This window comes from Gymnoscopelus braueri, assembly GCF_963280865.1.
Source record: "Gymnoscopelus braueri genome assembly, chromosome: 19".
In the NCBI taxonomy this organism is placed as follows: Eukaryota; Metazoa; Chordata; class Actinopteri; order Myctophiformes; family Myctophidae; genus Gymnoscopelus; species Gymnoscopelus braueri.
In genome coordinates this window covers 33,889,635-33,908,857 of record NC_137621.1, presented here as the reverse complement: position 1 = coordinate 33,908,857, position 19,223 = coordinate 33,889,635, and the positions used below count along the sequence as shown (strand labels likewise).

Sequence of the window (19,223 nt, the reverse complement as noted above, 5' to 3'; positions counted from 1 at the left end):
AATTGTGCTCACTTTCGCCTGACTAACCAGTGACAGAGAGGCCTCTCAGTTTAATCTTTAATACCCCAAAATGTGTCCCAAAATAAACAAACAGTTGCTCTCAGAGAAGAGGCCTGGGTGATGTAATGGCTCAGCTGACCTTCTGAGTGAAACTATTTTTGTCTTTGACATAGATACCCAGGTTTATGGCCAAAGTAGAAAACAGCAGATGCTGTCACGGTGGGGAGTCAATACAGGGATTTGTCGAATGGATGGATACTCCTTCTGTTGCTGTCCTGTGCACGCCTAATGGCTGAAGGCACATTCACAGGCATGACGCCAGCACTAGCTGGCTGTCTTCATGTAGCAACGGCAAGCACATTATTATGATAACAAGGTACAATCTTAATTGCTCTATATGCTCAACAACTGAGAAGAGACAGGTCACATGGTGCATGATTTAGAAATGTCAGGGCTTAAAGAAGATGAAACAGCAACTGAAACACAGTGGTGACTAAAATGTTTTAGATGATCAGTTATCAGGTATTATAAATCAGTTATTTAAAGTTTATAAATTGGCCTTTATTGTGCATTATGAATTCTGTGCAACTTTAATGTGCATTTTCAAGTCATGCCCATTAGCAGTCTTGTGCCTTTGCATGAATAAGAGCTCCATAAACCTGTGTTGCACCAGTGTCATGTAAAGTCTTCTCTTGGCATTATTTGTCTCTAACCTATGGCATCAAACAGGAAAAGTGTAGGAGTCATAATTGGACTTTGGTCAATATTCCCATGGGGCCACCATCTGGGCCACACTGTTATTTCTATATATTCAGGATGATGAGTGTTTTCTCTCCTGTGGTACACTGGCATAAACAATATTGATGTTGATAAAAAGGTTCCTGGAATGACTACATCTTAACCACAATCCTTTTTCTGTGTGCATTTAATACATCGATACAAGTGGACAAGCACTAGAAATTAATATTTAAATAGAGCAAAAGATCCAATATATTGTTGTATAAATAATCCTTCTAGGCCGTTATTTTTTTTCTCTTATTTAATCTTGTAGATTGTAGATACAGTACTCCAACCATTGCAATAATCATTCACAGTGATCAACAATATTGATTGATTGATTTTGGTGGAATTATGGAAAACCACTCCCTTGCTGAATATCAGCAAGATGCTTGAGATGCAGGAACAGCTTCAATGTATTTCATTTTGTTCTATAGAGATATAGTACATACTTTCTCAAAAATGTTGCCCTTCAATTGTCAACCCTTCAATGGTCATCAATGGTCTCTAGACTCATATATTCCTTAAGACTTATTTTGATTTATAATTCAGGCTTTAGCTGGTCCAGTATTATATCCTGTTAGTGCTTTCCTCAAGCACAGCAAAATGTTAATTTTGAGTTTAATCAAAATTTTACTGTGTGCCTTTCCTTTACCTTATCCATTGCTGCTTCGTCTCTAGTCTCATAAATTAGACACATATTCATACATTTTTGTAACATAAGATAAATAAATAAAAAACACGTAATTTCCATTACATGGCATAAATGACACGCCTTCTACAAGAAAGAATGCAGAGAAACCGGTTTCCATTAAATCTGTTACAGTACTTGCAGAAAATATAGGCTATTATTATTATGAATCAATACCAGCAAACCAAACATATCACCATACATACGTACTATAGCAATTATTTCTCTTCCACATAATGTGTACAAGGATGATGTAGCTGTAGTACATCCAGAGTGTTAAATACGGGTCCATATGGTTACATTTGTACACTCTCAGAGTTACAAATGATAAATTAACACTGAGGATTTTACTGTGCGGGGTCCGTCATCCACATAAGTGCAGTGCAACAAAATTAAGTACTTTCCTTGACAATTATTCAGACAAATCACAGGTAACAATAACTTCTAGTTCTTTTCTGAGGTTTGTACTGTAAATGGAGGCAAGGCCTGAGTAGATAGCATTCAATAATTCTAGTTTGTTATCCAGCTTGGTTCATGAGAAAAGTGAGGCTTGTCACAAAGAGCGTCTCAATGAGTGTATACTGTATATCCTCTGAAAGTCAATTTATTTTTCAGTTTTGTTTTCTGTGGCTTGTCTTCTTAATTGTCCCGATACAGTAAGCCACTTCCGTTTGGAACCCAAGCAGTTTCAAACTAAATGAGATAAATAAAATTATATGAGGATTATGTGCCTGTGCTGTTTGACCCTGCTCTACAGACTAAATCCAGGTAACTGACCTGTTTAGTTTGATAGGCACAAAATATTGTGAAGCTTCACACAGTCCTTGAGGTCAAAGGAGTGCAGTGTGGAGAGGGATGCAAAGATGGAACAAAACAAGAAAAACAACCACACCAATGGGGTAGCCTACAGACCTGTACCCAGCTTGTTGATTTCCACTGTTACATTGTCTTTGAACAACATCTAAATGTGCTGTGCTTTCGTTAGCTTGTTGTCATGATGTTATCCAAATTGACGTATCCATCAAAGGTGTCAATGACTTCAGCTAATAGCTGATATCATTAGAAAAGACACAGGACTATTACCACTGTATGCCCTGGAAGGCCACCACCAGTTCCAGTGGCAGGCACCTACTGTATATTAAAGATAAACTATCAGTCCTGATGGCTAAGCCCTTGGACCAAACAATACTCCGAAATGGTCACAGAATCAAAACATCTGCCGCTTGTCTGGCTTAAATGAGTTTGACTAAGCATAGTAATTTAATGTTTTCACCTTGTGCTTGCCCGTTTTTCATGTCCTTCTGTCTTCAACGGCTTACAGCACTGAAAACATCTACTTGGTCTATGATCCACTGGGCTGCAAAAAAACAATACTGTATTGTATTTGGGAGGCTAGACAGAGCTGCGTCTCTTGAACACTCTGAATGGAGACAGAATGTGTAGACCCGTTGTTATGGAACTTATGCTCGCACATTGGCGTGGGCCGCACACGCACCCTGTGGACCCGGGCTCAATGTGGTGCGGACATAAGCTGCTCTGCTGAAGGTAGGCATCTGAAAAGGACAGCTCCTGAGGAATCATCATGGAGCTCTGCATCTTCTCCCTGCTGCTCCGGTACCACAGGCAAGAGCAGATCGTCTGGAAGTGCATCACCTCAGTGTAAGCTCTTTTGAACTCTTTACCCCCCTTAGACTTGGCATTTCCCACAGGGATGGGGGACATCGTGGTCGAGGCCGACACCGGGAGCAGTTGGGATGCGGCTGCAGCCAACGAGTGGGACGCCTTGTGTTCTGCATCCCTCCTCTCATCCTCGGCGTTCATGGTGAGGAAGCGCAGCACCACCAGGTTGAGGAAGGCCCCGATCACCGTCAGGCCCATGAGGATGTAGACAAAGCAGAAGGCCACGTAATGTGGGTCGTTCTGCAGAGCGTGGTCCTTCTGCAGGGCGACGTAGTCACCGAATCCGATGGTGGTGAGTGTGATGAAGCAGTAGTAGAAGGCATGTAGAAAGCTCCAGCCCTCGTAGTGGGAGAATGCCACAGCTCCCACACACAATGTGCTGCCGCAGGAGAAGAAGCCCACGGTCACCATGTTAGCCATGGAGACCTCGGGTTTGCGCATTCCCAGGCACTTCTTGGCTTGGTGCAGCAGATACCTGACCATCGTGTTTATTCTCTCTCCAAGGCTCTGGAACATGACCAGGGTGAGAGGGATCCCCAGTAGAGCATAGAACATGCAGAACACCTTACCTGAGTCTGTGCTGGGGGCAGCATGTCCATAGCCTGATTACAAAAGAAAATTCAATTTATTCTTACATTAGAAAAGAGTAAAACAGAAACATGGCAAATTAAATGAAAAATAGACACAGTGAGCATTGGCATAATCATAAAATTAAGCACTATAGCACATATGTATAGCATAAAGGAACCTCCTGTAAATGTAATGTTTAGAAATGATTGTAAAGTGCATACTTTCTTATGGAAACTGTGGAAACTATGGCAACTTGCGAATAAGAAGTTTTTTTTCTCCTATAGTCTGTATTCTAGTTCACACAAGCCAAGTACACAAGCCATGAAATAGGCTATTGTTTAAGTGTTTTTATTGTCTTAATTACTAGGCCTATTGTGTTGACAGCTTACATTAATCCAAAAGTGTGGTTGAGTCTATAATCCAAAATTGAGGAATTAAAAGAATTCCATAAAATTGAGGAATTATAAGCAGACCGGCGACGCTGTCTTTAAAAAAAAGTTACATTCTACAAATTGTCGTTAATGTTTTGAAGCAAAGCTGTGTCACAGCTTTACTGTAGTGGTGTCAGCTGAGACTTTTCTTACATAAAAAATGCTATGTCCTTGTCTTTGTCCTTGGATAAACTGAAGTGGTCATAGATATAGTGGTTCTCAACCAGTGGTCCGGGGACCACCAGGTGGTCCTCAGCTAAATGATGGAGAGTTGGTAACCAAATGGACCCTTATTGATCTTTAACTCTTGAGAGCGTAAAATGAAACCAAATGGACCCGTAAAGAATTGTTATTTTTGATCAACGTTGGCTATGGTCTTGGGTCAGAGAGTCTAAATCTCATCAAATGGTGAATCCGTGGCTCAAATGCCGAATAAATATAGACCTTATGAAAAGGGTTGAAAACCACTGGACTAATAGTGTCTCAAACTTAACGTTTTGAGGCGAAGTGCAGCTTCATACACAACAACAAAACAGCTTTGCCTTTCATCTGCTTCGTGTGTAAAATAGGGATCGAGGCTCACCTATTGTCGTTATCACAGTAATGGCGAAATAAAAGGATCCGGCGAATTTCCATTGCACCCCAGCTTTGTGCGGTTTCAGCTGCAGAACGACCTGCTCCAACTCGGCAAAGTTCACTTTGGTCAAGTTATATTTGCGCATAAGTTCATATTTCCTCGCATCGAGCTTCCTCCTCTGACTTTTCTCCTGTTTAGATTCCAACGTGTCAAACACGGCGGCTCCAACCACCAGGTAGGTTAAAATACTGATAATGAGAGCAAGAGTCCTGGCGTTCTGCCTCTTCATGATAGAAAAGACCCTCTGAAAGTCCCTATCCTCGTCGTTTTGGGAACAGCAGCGTTCTTGATTGAATAATAGAGATCCAACATTCGGGGGACTTGCGGCGAAGTGCACATTGATTGGGAGCTGTTCATTCAGCACCACCCCCACACACCACAGTTGGGTGCCTCTGTGGGTTATTTGGACTATTTGTCATCGTCATTATATTTAGAACAGTGGTTCTCAACCTGGGGTTCGGGACCTCCAGGGGGGTCCCCACATGATTTTGGGGGTCCCTTGGTGACAGTAAAGTGACCATTTAAGGACTTTCAAGACCCTTTTAATACCTCAATAAAAAAAAGGGGGGGAAAGAAAGAAAAAGACCATCTCTGCATCAAAAGTAGTCAACAAACTAGGCTATATTATAAAAACTGGTCAAATATTGGCCAAATTGTCAAATAATACAAGAGGCAAGATTTTTGAAAATAGACGATCTACAAGCTCACAACAACGCCTTGCAACCTATTTTCACAATATTTATCTGTGGAACCGAGTCAAACAAAATGTAATGCCTCATTCCAAGTGCTTATCAGGGGGTCCCCAGTTCAAATATGATTTTTTCCCCACTTTTATTTTGGGGGGTCACGGCACACACAGGGCAATCCCACGGGTTTCCCCCCAAAAAAATTAGTTTCGAAGAATGCTTTTTTACTGTAAGAAGAAATGTTGTTTAACGAAGTTGAGCACTTTGATGCCGGGGAGATAGCCTACAGTAGTTTCCCTGAAGCCTGAATAAATATTATCTAAATGTGTGAAGAGTGCTCATAATTCTGAGTAGGCCTATGCTATAACTGTCATTTTCATCTTTCAACAAGCTAACGCGTATCACGTTTTCAAATAACGTTCAGTAGGCTATGTTACAAATACAATATTTACTCTGTGTTCACTATTCAAACAGATAACCGGTTTCCAGGCTTCACAAGTTGTCTAGCAACGACACAATTTTCTCTCTTGTCTGCAAATAATTATTAGACGCCACCAGTGGTGGAAAAAGTAGCCTACTCAATTATTTTTTACTTAAGTAAATGTATCAATACTGCAACTTTAAGTAGCCTACAAAAGCACTTAAAGTGAGAAGTAGAAAGTACTCATTATGCAGAATTAATGTCCCAGTTCACAAGTTTTCAAATGTATAAAACTCTTTTGAAAATAGCAGATCTACAACCTCACAATGTCCATCACTATTGTGAGCTCATAGATCGGCTATTTTCAAATGTTCAAAATGTATACAGAGCTGAAGTGGTTAACTCTTTGACTGCCAGAGTATTTTCATAAAGTACTCCCCCATTGCCAGCAATTTTCGTGTTTTTTTTATTTTTATATTTTGAAAATTTTCATGAAAATAATTGATCAGAGTGTTTTTTAAAGACGCCGCACAAATCCGCCACCAGAGAGCAGCACATGATAGCTTGATCAGCTCCTGGTGTCACTGTTTACCTTCTTGAGCGATTAGACAAGGAAAACCATGAAAACGGATGTGACGTCCTCCCAGATTGTTTTGATCGTCAAAATTACGATCGCGAACACGACGGCGATGACTGATCGTCACCCAGACCATAGATTATAGAAGAGAAGCTGTCCGTTTGTCCGTTCTACCGTGTGAAAAACCGTTTGTTTACCTATTTTGGACGAAAATGACCGGGGGAAAATAATCAAAAACCGGAAACGGAACCCAGGCCATGAAACCGGATGCAGATATGGGTGAAGTAAGTGGAACTCGAGAATAACATTGAATTTTAAGCAGCATAGCGCGATCAGAGATTAAACAATGAACGCAAATCCAACGCGTCTAACGCGTCAATGGCGTGGGTGGATTAAGTAGTAATTGACGCGTTTTCGAGTCAATGGCGTTTGTATGTTTTGTAATAATAATCAAAATCAACAAAGTAACTAGCAACTAAAGTTGTCAAATAATTGCGTGGAGTAAAAGTACAATATTTGTCTCTGAGATGTAGTGGAGTAGAAGTAAAAGTATTGAAAATACTCCAGTAAAAATACTCCATTGAAACACTCCAGTAAAGTAAAAGTAGGCTTACCTCAAAATGGTATTTATAAGTACAGTACTTGAGTAAATGTACTTTGTTACTTTACACCACTGGACGCCACCATCCTTGACAGTATCTGCAGTGAATTCAAATAAAACGGTTCAACAAAAAACTGATCCATTCAAAATGAAAAAAGATTGCGATTTTCTTTCTTAATTTATTTTATGGTATGAAAGAGGAAACATCTATGATATATTATACATAATATAGCCTTAAAACAGCACCATCTATAATTAAGTCATCATCATCATTGTCAAACATTGTTCTCTTGAATATACTGCTCTGTTCATTGTGGCCTTAAATAGCTCTAGGCTACCCTATGCACTTCAGCAGACTCTATTATTAAAGGGTATGGTTATCAAAAGTGGCAATAAGATGTTCCTATAAATATATACGGAGTGAGACAAGTCTTCATATGCCGTTTCCCACAGTTGCCCCACAACAATTCAGTGTATCATAGTATAAACACAATTCAAATTCAAATTGTAAAACCCATTATTTTCAAAACAAGGTGACATTATGATAAAATTGTCCTTAGTCAAATAAGCCAAATTATTGTCACATTTGTATAATCACATTTTCATACAGCCTATAACTAGAAAAACACATAACATTGGCATCATAATGAAACTGAAGAAGAATTGTATTAACCGCTTATTCTGCTCACACAAAATTATACAGACATTTGTATTCTTAGATCAACATACAAACTTGATCACCAGTAAGAAAACTTGTGGTGAAAACAGTACTTTTATGCTTTCCTAAATGATAAGAACAAGATCATTTTAAGTCCAGCAGTGCTTCACTACTGAGACATTTGAATTCTGCAAAAATAACCACAGAGCGTTGAAGCAAAACTTCCAAGAAACCAGCCAATTAACACCTCGTGGAGGCACTTTTAGACATGCTATTTTCATCCCTCCTGGCCCTGATGCAGGCCAATCCTTCATTTCTATCTTTGTATGGCTGCTGCTATGGGTGAGAATGTAGCTGCATATTTGGCATTTTTGGCAGTTACATCTGTGTTAAATCTGAGTCTGTGTTCACCAGCAAATAAACTGTCCATCTTGAAATTTTCCTGTCATGTTTAACCTGAACCTGAAGTTTTGTTGTTCTACGTACTGTAGTTGCTGGGTTGACTGTATGCCAAGTGAGTAATGGAACCTGATGATTCAGATATAGACTTAAGTCTTCTTGTACGAGGTATGAGTATTTGCCCATAAGCAAGGAAACATTAACCACTTAAACCCTGTATACTTTGTTGTAGGTCAAATAGTGAAAATAGCCTATCTACAAGCTCATGAGCTTGTAGATCTGCTATTTTCGCAGATTGTTTGCCTATTGCGACATACCCAGAATGGGGACGCTAGGGTCCATGTGGTTAAACAACCAATATCCTATACAGTCTGATATGATGCTCTCTTCCATACAAAGACATAACAGCTCATATTAGTGGCTACAACTCTCATTGAGATCAGGAATTTTTCCCTCTGGATATTTGAGATAAGTTGTGGTTGGAATGACATCACACTTCAATTACCAAGTGCTTAATAGGGCCTCCATTGGATCTTACGTGTTACCAGGAGATATTTGGATCACTAAGCTCTGTTTACAAGGCCTCAAACTCATCCACCCTCTGTTTGGTGTTGCCCATGCGGATCTGCTTCAAGGTCTTGTATTTGTCACGACCTACACGGACATTCTCTGTGTGTAGCAGGTCGTTCTGTGACTTCATGCTATCGTCTCTGGCTTCAGCCAGCTCTGTGCTCAGGTCCTGTGGGAAGTGAAGAGCGTTTAATTAATTAAGGGTGAGCAAACTGACTGACTCCACTGAGCACATATTATGCAGGGTGCTGTCAAGATTCAAATGAGGTTAAACACACAAAGTCACAAAAGTTGCTGCCTCAGACATTATATTCAACATCATCACCATCTGTTAAATGTGCATGCTAAGGTCGGCAGTGGCTAGTTCAATTCTTACTTTAATAGTATCTGCATTAGTATTGTGGAGCTAGAGTGATTTTTTCATGTAGTAATGCTTAATGAAGAACTAATCTAAGCTTGATGCTGGTAGTCACCTGATTAACTAATAATTACTATTAGGAGAACTGATGGACAATCAGGCATCTGTCAACATAATAAACTTATTATTAATTTTTTACCCTTTTTCTCCCAATTTAGTCATTATGCCAATTAACCCTCCCCACACATTCCTTTCACAGCACAGGGCACCAACCCTTTGGGGGGGCACCAAATGGCGTGAAAAAAAAAAACTACGAAAAACGCCGAAACTTAGAGCGCAGCGCAATCCCCCCCCCCCCCCCCCGCCCTGGGGGGCACCAAACCGGGTCCAAGCACCGGGCACCACGAAGGGTTAATCCACCCCTGGCCCTCACCACCCGGCTTCCCTCCCCCGAACACGAGCAATTGTGCTTGTACAGACGCACGGTCAAGCCAGATGCACCCTGATGGATTCAAACTCCAAGACTCCACGTGGTGGACAGGTTCTTTACCCCTGTGACACCCGAGCACCCTCAATGTAATATACTGTCTACAAGTAAAAGAAAAAAACTATCTAAATAATATGACTACACTGTAAAATCCTGAGTGTTAATTCTCAGGATTTACAGCATGTATCTAAATAGTCAATGAGCAACAGTGTTTATGGAACCACCAATGTATCCCTAGGCTGACTGTTGGTACTGACCTTCAGTTGTTTCTGCAAGCGTTTATTCTTTTCGAACTCCGTCATGCGTTCCTCCTCTTGGCGGTGGTCGTCGATGCCCTGCGACGGCAGCTCAGCGCTGTAGGTGCTGTTCTCCTCGCTGTGCTCCTCGCTGTGCTCCTCGCTGTGCTCCTCGCTGTGCTCCTCGTGGTCGCTCTCGCTGTCTGAGGAGGACGAGGAGCTGGCAGGAGGAGTGGCGGCGATGGTGATGACCGGGGAGGTCATCACCATGTTCAGCTCCTCTTTCGTCTTCTCCAGGTCCTCCTGCACCTCCATTGCCTTGGGAGTACAGAGAGGTGCAGATGTCACATGACGTTTTAGGTTTTTCTTTTAGACTAAACAATAATTACAATTGTCAAACATCCCCAGTTAGTGTGCTAATTACAGTAATATAATGCATTTATACATGCATTTCAGTAACCAATGTGATTTGAGGACTCGTCCCATTGCTCGAGGTCAGCTGTTGTGCTGTAAGAAACTCACCTTGCTCTGCCATGACTCAGCCTCTTCCTCCTTCTTTTGCTTGTCCTCCTCAAGCTCAGCGATCCTGGCACTGTACTCGGCCAGCTCTGCCACCTGAGGGAGTGAGAAGAAAACCGTGTCACCACACAGCCCTGTTTAACTTAGCAACCTTGTTTTTTCCGACACTTCATTATGTCCCTATAGCCAAAAGCCTGCAGTGACGGTTAATGGTTAAGCTACGCAGTTTGTGTATGTGTTGTATTGTGTTGTGGTGTTCACGTTTGTATGACCATTACCAGAGAACATGAACGCAGACTCAGACATATACTCAAACTATCAAGTCCCTTTAACTGTTTCCATAACCCATGGTTGCCAGTGCACTACAATACTACTACAACCACGACTACTACTACTACTTTACCCACCAACTGTTCCTGACCCTTGAGTTGGTCTTCAGCCTGTCTGACCAGCTCGTCCTTGGCTACGACGGCCTCCAACCTCTCAGCTTCCAGCCGGGCTGCCTCCTCCTCCACCCTCCTCCTCTCCTCCTCCAACTTCAGGCCCCGTTCCAGCTGTTCCTGCAGCTCTAAGGGGACAAGTCAGCAATGCACATGAAGATCAGAGTTATGCTGCGTTCACACAAGTGGCAACAAAAGGCACAAAACGGCCCGGTGTGGCCAACTACATTGCTGCTCAGTCACCATTGAAGTGTTGCTCAAGCCACAGTCACACTGCGTAAATGAAAACCGTAGGGCTAAATAGAACAGGTAACTGATTAACAGCAAGAATTCGTTTTTTCTTCATTTTGCAGAACAGAGCAGGAATTGTGGGGAGAGAGAAGGGGAGTGGAAATGGTGAAACAAACACAAAAACCTTTTGACACTTCACTGCATCATTGGAGTGCTGAAAAAAAGTTGAGACCAGCTCAACTTGATTTGTAGCGCATCACGCCTATCACACAGCTACAGTACAAGCGTCAGTGTCAGTTTGTAGCTTCATGTCTCTGGCTTCCATTGAAAAGGTCTTGTAGCCTGTTTCTGTGCCGCTTCTAATATGAACGCAGTATTAGATAGAATTTGAATTACATTGAATCACTTTAACACTGCCGACCTTATTTTGGGCAAATCATAGGTGAACATTTTGGAAAGAAATTGTACATTTTTCAAAAATAACCGATCTACAAGCTGACAACCCGTCACGATGCATGCATTGTGAGCTTGTAGATTGGTTATTTTGAGAAAGAAATATGGAAAATGGAAAATAGTATAGTGCTCAAGGTAAACATCGGAATCAGAATTACAAGTGCGATGCCCGTTTAGAATGAATGAAGTTATGCAATGCCAGTTGTACCGCACTAAGTACTCTGACAACATTATCATAGTACTTGGGAGGCCAGTCTATGATGTCAGTGTCATCAGATTGATGTCATCAGGGATCTCCATATATCTTTGAAGAACCACTGATGCGAATGACACACCGGGCAGCGCACTCAATTGGGTCCTCTGCAATACACACAGCAAGTTTGAAGTCGGATTTGATGGTTATCCAGGTACGTGAAGGACAGATACACATGCACACACGCACTGGAATTTGTATCAGTGACACTGGTGAAAAACATAGTATTAATATACTAACATACTGTAGGCTACTGATAAAAAGAGGAAGTATATTAACATTAAGCATCAAAATAATTGTGTTTGTTTTAAAATTAATAGAAAAATAGGGGCCTCAAGTAAGGTTTAATTTCCATCAGTTTCTTTGACTGGACTGGCGTCTTGTGCACTTGCAGTAGTTACATGGTGTTGCATAACCTTTGTTATGAATATGCACATATATATTTTTCAAGAGGAGAAGTCAAGTCAACCATCAGCCAGTGAAACGTAGAGAGATGACATTATTGTTGTTTCAGGTCTGTGCATCAGCTGATAAAACCTTATGTTTTGTAAGGAAAGTGAATCACTTACAAATGTAAATGTAATCTTTCCTAGCTTATGGGCAGCTAAACTTCAGTGCTTCACTACTTTCAGAATAATGTGGTTCTCAAGTAGTTTTTCACCATGTAACTAGTTTGATAAAAGTAAAGTAAAGTAACTTGATCAGTTACATTTTCAGTGACAAATCAACATCAAATAGCACAACAGATGATATTAGTTTTGATTGAAAAATAATTCTCTATCTCTATCCATTTGTAGATTTTACACAGTCATGCATTTTATTCAATCACTCAATGGCATACATGTTAACAATGTCCTCAGCCACATTACCAACCTCATTAGATACAAGTAACCTCAATGCAACAAGACTTGTTCTTCCACATGTGTTCATGAAGAACAGTGAGATCAAAGAGACAAAGATAAACCACTCTCGGCAAATCCTGTTTGGACTCTCTGTTCTCCATGAAGTCATGAGGGGGGACGGGACTACGACGTAGGTCTTCAGTTGTTTCAGGCAACACAGGGTGACTAATTCATCAAAAGAAATCTATCTTTGGGAGTGGTATTTCTTTAACAGTAGGGGGCAGCAAAATGATTCAGGAGAATGATTTTTTTTTATGACTCAATGTTTATCAGGAGAATGATTATTAAGCGTTAGTATATTAAATAATACTTACTAAACAATAAAACCATGGCATCATTGAGGGCCGCTCTAAATCTAGGATGCTTGAAAATCTTCCTACTGTAGCTTTTCACTTTCCTGCAATACCACTAAGAATAATTGTAATGTAATACAGCTAAATCAGTCTCAAGCTCTCTCTAAAACAATGCTGTTTTTGTTTTTAGACATTTATACTCAATTTATGAGAAAACAGGAAACACCTGTGTGGTTGATGCTCCAAATGGTTAGCTACTTTAGCAATGGGATGGCTTCTTAAGCCTGATTTATACTTAATGTCATAATGGTGTAAAAATGTGGCATTGTGTATAAATTAGGCATTACCTCTCTCTGCTTTCTTCGTTGATGCTTCAAACTTTTTGAGCCTCATCATCATCTCCTGCTTCTCTCTCTCCATCTCCGACTTCTCTTTCTCTATGACCTCTCTCTTCTTCTTCTCACTCTCCAGCTGGGCCCTGAACAACATGACAAAAGCAATAGGCTTTTTTCTTTTTTATCTTTTGACTGACAGACATAAACAGACAGATGGACAGATATGGATTCATTCATAGATACATATTATTTAACATATTCACCCATAAGGGTACAGTATATTGTAATTACCCTAAATTGCATCACAGTACTAATAGACTGCAAAATACAGAATCCTGAATCTGCACCAGTTAGGGTAATTTTTTCACTCTCAGAGTTCCAATAATGGCATCTCTCCCTCACCTCTCCATCTGCTTCAGCTGCTTCTCCTCTCTGGCCTGGGTCTTCATTTGCTGCACCTCAATGCTGTCACTCTTGCGACGCCGCATGTACAGCTCATGGTTGCCCATGCACAGTGCCAGGATGCCCTTGTTAACTCTCAGACGAGGTGCTAAGAATATGAAATCCTGAAAAGTACATAATGACATTTGACGTTTTTTTTGCGTCTTTTTTTAATTGGGAGACTTTCACTGGCTCATTTACTTTATTATTATTTATTCATTTACTTCAGACAAACACCATGTACCCATAAATATAACATTTTGGGGGTAGTAAAAAAGCCCAAAAAATATATTTTAGAGAAAATATATTTGAGTGACTAAAAAGTTTTAAAGAAAAAGTGTTTCATGTGTCTTTATGGCTGATTCTTAAAAAAAGAAGCATTGGAATGTTTTGGCCTTTTTCTGGACAGACATGTCAATGCAATTGTATAATTTAAATCTAATCATTTGAATAGATTCTTATTATCTTATATTGTGTACTTATTATTCTGTAAGTACGCAACCTCGAATGTTTACATTTCACATAAAATAAATAGTTTTGAAAGACAAAATAAACTTTCATCTGAACATTCCTCAAAGGGAAGGACATCATTATCATGAAGCACTTACAGGAGCTTTCTTATCTATGGGCTTGATGATGAATTTCTTGTCATTAAAAGAAATGTTTCTAATTTCACTCCAGGGAAATCCAATCTTTGGAGTGAGTCTGAAAACACAGAAGGATAGACAGAATAGACAGATAGAGTCATTTGACAGTCAACAGTTCACAGGACATTCATTCAGAGAGAATGAAACACACTTTAGCATGCTCATGCTGTAACACTGAACAGAACTGGAAGGATGAAGTCAATGACCTCTAAAAGGTGGATTGTACAAATAGAATGAGAATCAAAATCAGAGGCACTTCTTTCTCCTTTTCTTTTACCAGATACAATAAATAGCTGCATAGCCTGCGATAACCTGACAGTTAGGGATGCACAGCATGTACTGGTGCAGATTATACAAGAACGGCAGGGACTGAAGCACCCCTCTGTTGTGGTGAATTCAGAAGAATTAGGTCAATGGCCCCTTAAAAACAACAGTCATGCGGTCAAACATGATAGCATACAGGTGATAGTTATTAGGAGAGTGGTACTGCAGGGGTCAATGACTCAAAGGATTGACTCCCAGACTGTTGGCCTTGTCTCGCCTACAGGGCTTCAGGTCTGTTGGCATCTCAATACATGCAAACACACCTAAGGTTTGGTATGAGGTCATTAACAGAATATAAAAATAAAAATGTTTTAAATAAATATTTGCATTAATAATGTGGTATAATTTTAGGGTATATATATATATATATATTTATCAAGAGAAAGAAAGAATAAGAGAAGGAGCTTGAGAGTGGATGAGTCATATTGCGGCGGAATTACCTGTCGTCCTTCTCATAGATGTTAAGTCCAAGAGCATCTACTCCTAGCCACAGGTCTGTGCCCTTCTTGTTCTTAATCTCAAAGTAATTCACGCCATACATTTCCAGATCCTGGGATATCTTCATGTACTCCAGCACAGAATCTTCCCTGTTCAGAAAAACAACAAAGATGAGTCAACAGTGAAAGAGAAACAAAAGCAATGTTCTATCATTTATTTACCCTTGTAGCCAATTTGTAACTTATGATATTGCATGTGACATTATCTGATCGCTGTACCATGAAAAAAAAGATTTGATGTTGACGCTGAGTGTTAATGAGTGAATCAGCATCGTGATTTCACTACCATCATCATTACAATCATCAATCAAATTACCTCAGAAAGAAAACAGTCATACGTAATACATTACCAAGTAATGTGTTGCATTATTTTTAAGTTACTTCTGCTTTACTTTCACAAAACAGACTAGGCATAATATTAAATGGAAGAGGGAGGCTAAACGGAATATCACAATAATGTTATTGGTATTAAAATACTTCTAGCAGCCGGAACTGTCAATGTCTTGATTTAATTTAATTTGATTTTGGTCAAAGAAATACAAGTAAACACAATATAAAACCCAGGATAAACACATAAAAGCGTAATATTGTACAAGTTTCCAATGTCATGATGAAACACAAACAACTCAGAAGTTACAACTCAGACAAAATGCCTTGTCATTAGTGCTTAAAAAACTATAAATAACAACGTTTCTGAAAGTAATGTATTACATGACATAGTAACTATATTAATATTACCCAATTTGCTAACGTAATGGATTATATTACCTAATTACACATGAAAGTGATATTATTACTAGTGCATTACAACAACACTGGTGTTAACTCACTTCAGCATTGCTCTGTGCTCCTCATGCCAAACTTGTATCCTCTCCTCCCACTGGTCCTTGGACATCTTGTGTTGGTCCAGCACTCTGACGTGACAGAAAGCTTATCAGTAACCATTTGGTAAAAATGTAAACTGTCCATGTATACATTGTATATACATTGTACTAACTCAAACACATACAGTACATTGTTGTGACTTACAGTCTTACTGTCTTATGTCTTACTGTAGGTTATTTCTTGCATATGGTGAATGAGTTTCACAAAATACGGTGGAGAATGAATAATAGAGTGGCCCCTTGATAAACAGAAACCAACTGTAGATATCTGACTACAGCATCAACTATGTGTGTGTTTACACAGAATATAAGTGTGGCAGAAGCCCTGAGGCTAACATAGCAGCCTTAAGATTGGAACTTCGCTCGTTGAACTCCCTGACTGGTTGGGAGAAACTAAGCTACTGTAATAAAATTCAACTTATACAAACCATAATAAAAAATAAATGGATAAAATAAAGGTCAATAAAAAACATTTAAAAACGAAGAACTCTCTCAGATCATCACCTCTTGGGCAGCAGGCGCTCAGATGTCAGGTAGCCAGACTGGTGCACAGATTTATTGAAGTCCCCGAACTTGGACTGAACAGAGTAGGAGGCCAGTAGCACGGCGGTCTCAGGAGGACAGTAGACTTCATCTGACAAGATGTCTTCTTTCACCTGCAGGAAAAACAGCCTCTGGGTGATGTCCTGGATCAGTTCCTCAGAGGCTTCCTCTGGGAAGAACTTAGCCCGGAACTTGAACTGGAGGGGGTTCTCCTTCCTCACCTCCTGGGCAGTGACCTGAGGAGAGGAAAGGAGAGGTAGTATAGTGATAGTGTGAGAATAATACAGTAGAATAGACTGGAGTCATGTATTGTCATAAGGTATAACTCAAAAGAGCATACAGTATGAAATGCTAAAGCAATACATACAGTGACATGGTGTTGTTTTAGAAACATATGTACATACAAACAATGTTATGTTTGCATTTACCAAGGGAAATGAGAATACACAGATTCACTCAAATTAGCAAATTGACCTTTTTGTCAAATTTCAGCCATGAGGAAAATCCTTTGCTGTCCACGAACTGCAGTCCAAAGTACCAGACTTCTCGCAGGCCGATGGTTCTCACCACCTTGGGGAGACCGGAGAAAATACAAGGATATAGTGTACTGTAACAACAGGTGGAATGAGCATCAGAAACACCTTAACACCCTTAACTTAATCCCTATATACTTTATTGTACGACGGGTTGAAAAACGTTAATGGACAAGTACATTAAATGTCTCAGATATTCTCTTGTCAGCATATCTCTGGCATTTGTGCATATCGTCGCTGTCGGGCAGAAACCAGTTATCTCCATTTAAAAAAAAGATTATAAATCAGTGTTATTGAACACCCTTTATGTCTGTGTGTGGTTTTTACAAATATTGAACCAATGAAAAGTATTAAAAAGCGCTTCTGACTAAACCTCCTAACTCCATTGGATCCTCAAAAGTGTCGGTCAAACCACCTAACTCCAACTGTGGATATACTGTAGCTGTTTTTTCCATCATTGATTAGAATGACGAAGTCAGACGGAAACAAATCTATCTCCACATTAATGGTCAAAAACCTCCTAACTCCACTTGAGGTGTATTTAGGTAAAGTGGTGATAATATAAGGACACCTTCAAGTATCTGACAATCTATAAAGCCACCGTATCAACTTTGATGAGGACAGTATTGTGTTGTTCTAAAAACATGTTTGTTTTTTTCATTTCCTGAAAAGTTAACTTTCTGGACATAGCTGGTTTCTGCCCGAGATATATACTTTGTACTTAAGCCAAATCATTTGGTAAACGGCATAGCATTGTATTGGAATCTGTCTGTTCTAATACTGTCTACTACTGACACCTTTTATTCAATTTCCCAAGTACCTACTCCAGATGTGGTTGTACTTGTGTAGCTGTGCATGCCCTCGAAAACACTAATTCTGATAACCTTTATTTATCCACTTGAAGGGTAGTTATATGAACATGGAGGGTCTTCTACATCAATGCCATTGCCATAAACACTCACACCTGCTACTTTAATATGCGACATGTTGTAAGCTTGCCTTGTAGATCAGCTTTTTTGGGTGAGTGACACCATCATACAACAAAGTATAAATTAGGCTCCAGCCTTCAGCTTCACAGTACAAACACAGCTCAACTCAAGTGTGGATTAACAACCTTGCTCAAGGGCAGTACTGTGCCCTTGCATTACAAGACTGGTCTGAATGCTACAGCACACTAACCTGGTCATAGAGCTGCTTTCCTGTAGTGTTGGGGTGGAAAGAAAACTCCAGCTCCGCATCCATGGTGGTGACCCGAACATTGACCTGCAGTGGAAAGGGTCATTACAAATTCTTGTTTAGTCATGTGACATGGCTGAGGCCCTCTGTTACACTACTGCCTCTTCTACCTGTGGTCCAAGCATTTAGCATTTTTTTCTAGTTCAAAAGTTAAAATGGCGTATTTCCTAGTTCATATCATGTGTTTTCTTTGCTTGTTAAATTACATTATATACGTTACCTGAAGCCTATAAATAGGGTTGGACAGTTAGGGAGGGTACTTGGATGACAGAGGCCCTCAAAGAGACCATAGTTTGTAGTTTCTATGACCCACATATATATATACATTATATATTATTACCGAAAGAGATGGGTCATCATGGGATCTGGAATGGTAGGTAGCAGCTCCCCTGACGGTACCTACAACTGTTCTAAAATATTTCTTCTTTACTTACAGTTGTGTCTGAACTATACCTTTAATTCAGAACTGTGAAGTGGATTGTCCATAAACCATAATTGCTTGCTATCTCACTAGACTTTGGACTACCCTTGTGAAGTACAACAAAGTTGCTCAAAAGGAGATTAATAGTCAGTGCTTGCCAAGATGCCTTTAGACTTGTTGTGAGTAAGATCAGATATTGCAGCTAGAGAAATTCACATTATTTATCATAAGTCAATGAATTTGTAAGTATATGTTTGTTTAATAGCAAACATAGTTTACATAGCTAACAATGTCGAACGTCATTGTGTAAGCTACTACTTATACAATTTAGTGATGGTCACTTTAGTTATTGTAACTTTCTTGAATGGAAAAAAGGCATCACAATTGGAAATACTGAACAACAATTTCAGAAGGCGTGCAATGACCCTTTGACAGCTCTGAAACAGCATTGACTAGTAACAGAGTTACACAATCTTTTTATGAACTTACACT

At 39.8% G+C, this 19,223-nt stretch overlaps 2 protein-coding genes across 2 annotated transcripts; both read right to left on the bottom strand.

Moving 5' to 3' along the window:
* Positions 1-2,860: 2,860 nt before the first annotated feature.
* kcnk3b (potassium channel, subfamily K, member 3b) lies at positions 2,861-5,015 on the bottom strand (the record flags this gene model as incomplete). Its single annotated transcript, XM_080413805.1, has 2 exons — positions 2,861-3,750; positions 4,733-5,015. The coding sequence occupies 2 exons, from the start codon at positions 5,013-5,015 to the stop codon at positions 2,861-2,863; spliced, it is 1,173 nt and encodes a 390-aa protein (XP_080269931.1).
* A 3,687-nt stretch (positions 5,016-8,702) lies between these two features.
* ezra (ezrin a) lies at positions 8,703-18,337 on the bottom strand (the record flags this gene model as incomplete). The annotated part of the gene is made up of 12 exons (XM_080413897.1): positions 18,254-18,337; positions 17,016-17,111; positions 16,503-16,777; positions 15,945-16,028; positions 15,058-15,204; positions 14,255-14,351; positions 13,608-13,771; positions 13,218-13,348; positions 10,706-10,866; positions 10,302-10,394; positions 9,801-10,097; positions 8,703-8,867 (listed from the first exon to the last, which is right to left on the bottom strand). Exons 1-12 carry the CDS (start codon positions 18,314-18,316, stop codon positions 8,703-8,705), a joined length of 1,773 nt encoding a protein of 590 aa, XP_080270023.1. The 5' UTR covers positions 18,317-18,337.
* Positions 18,338-19,223: the final 886 nt, after the last annotated feature.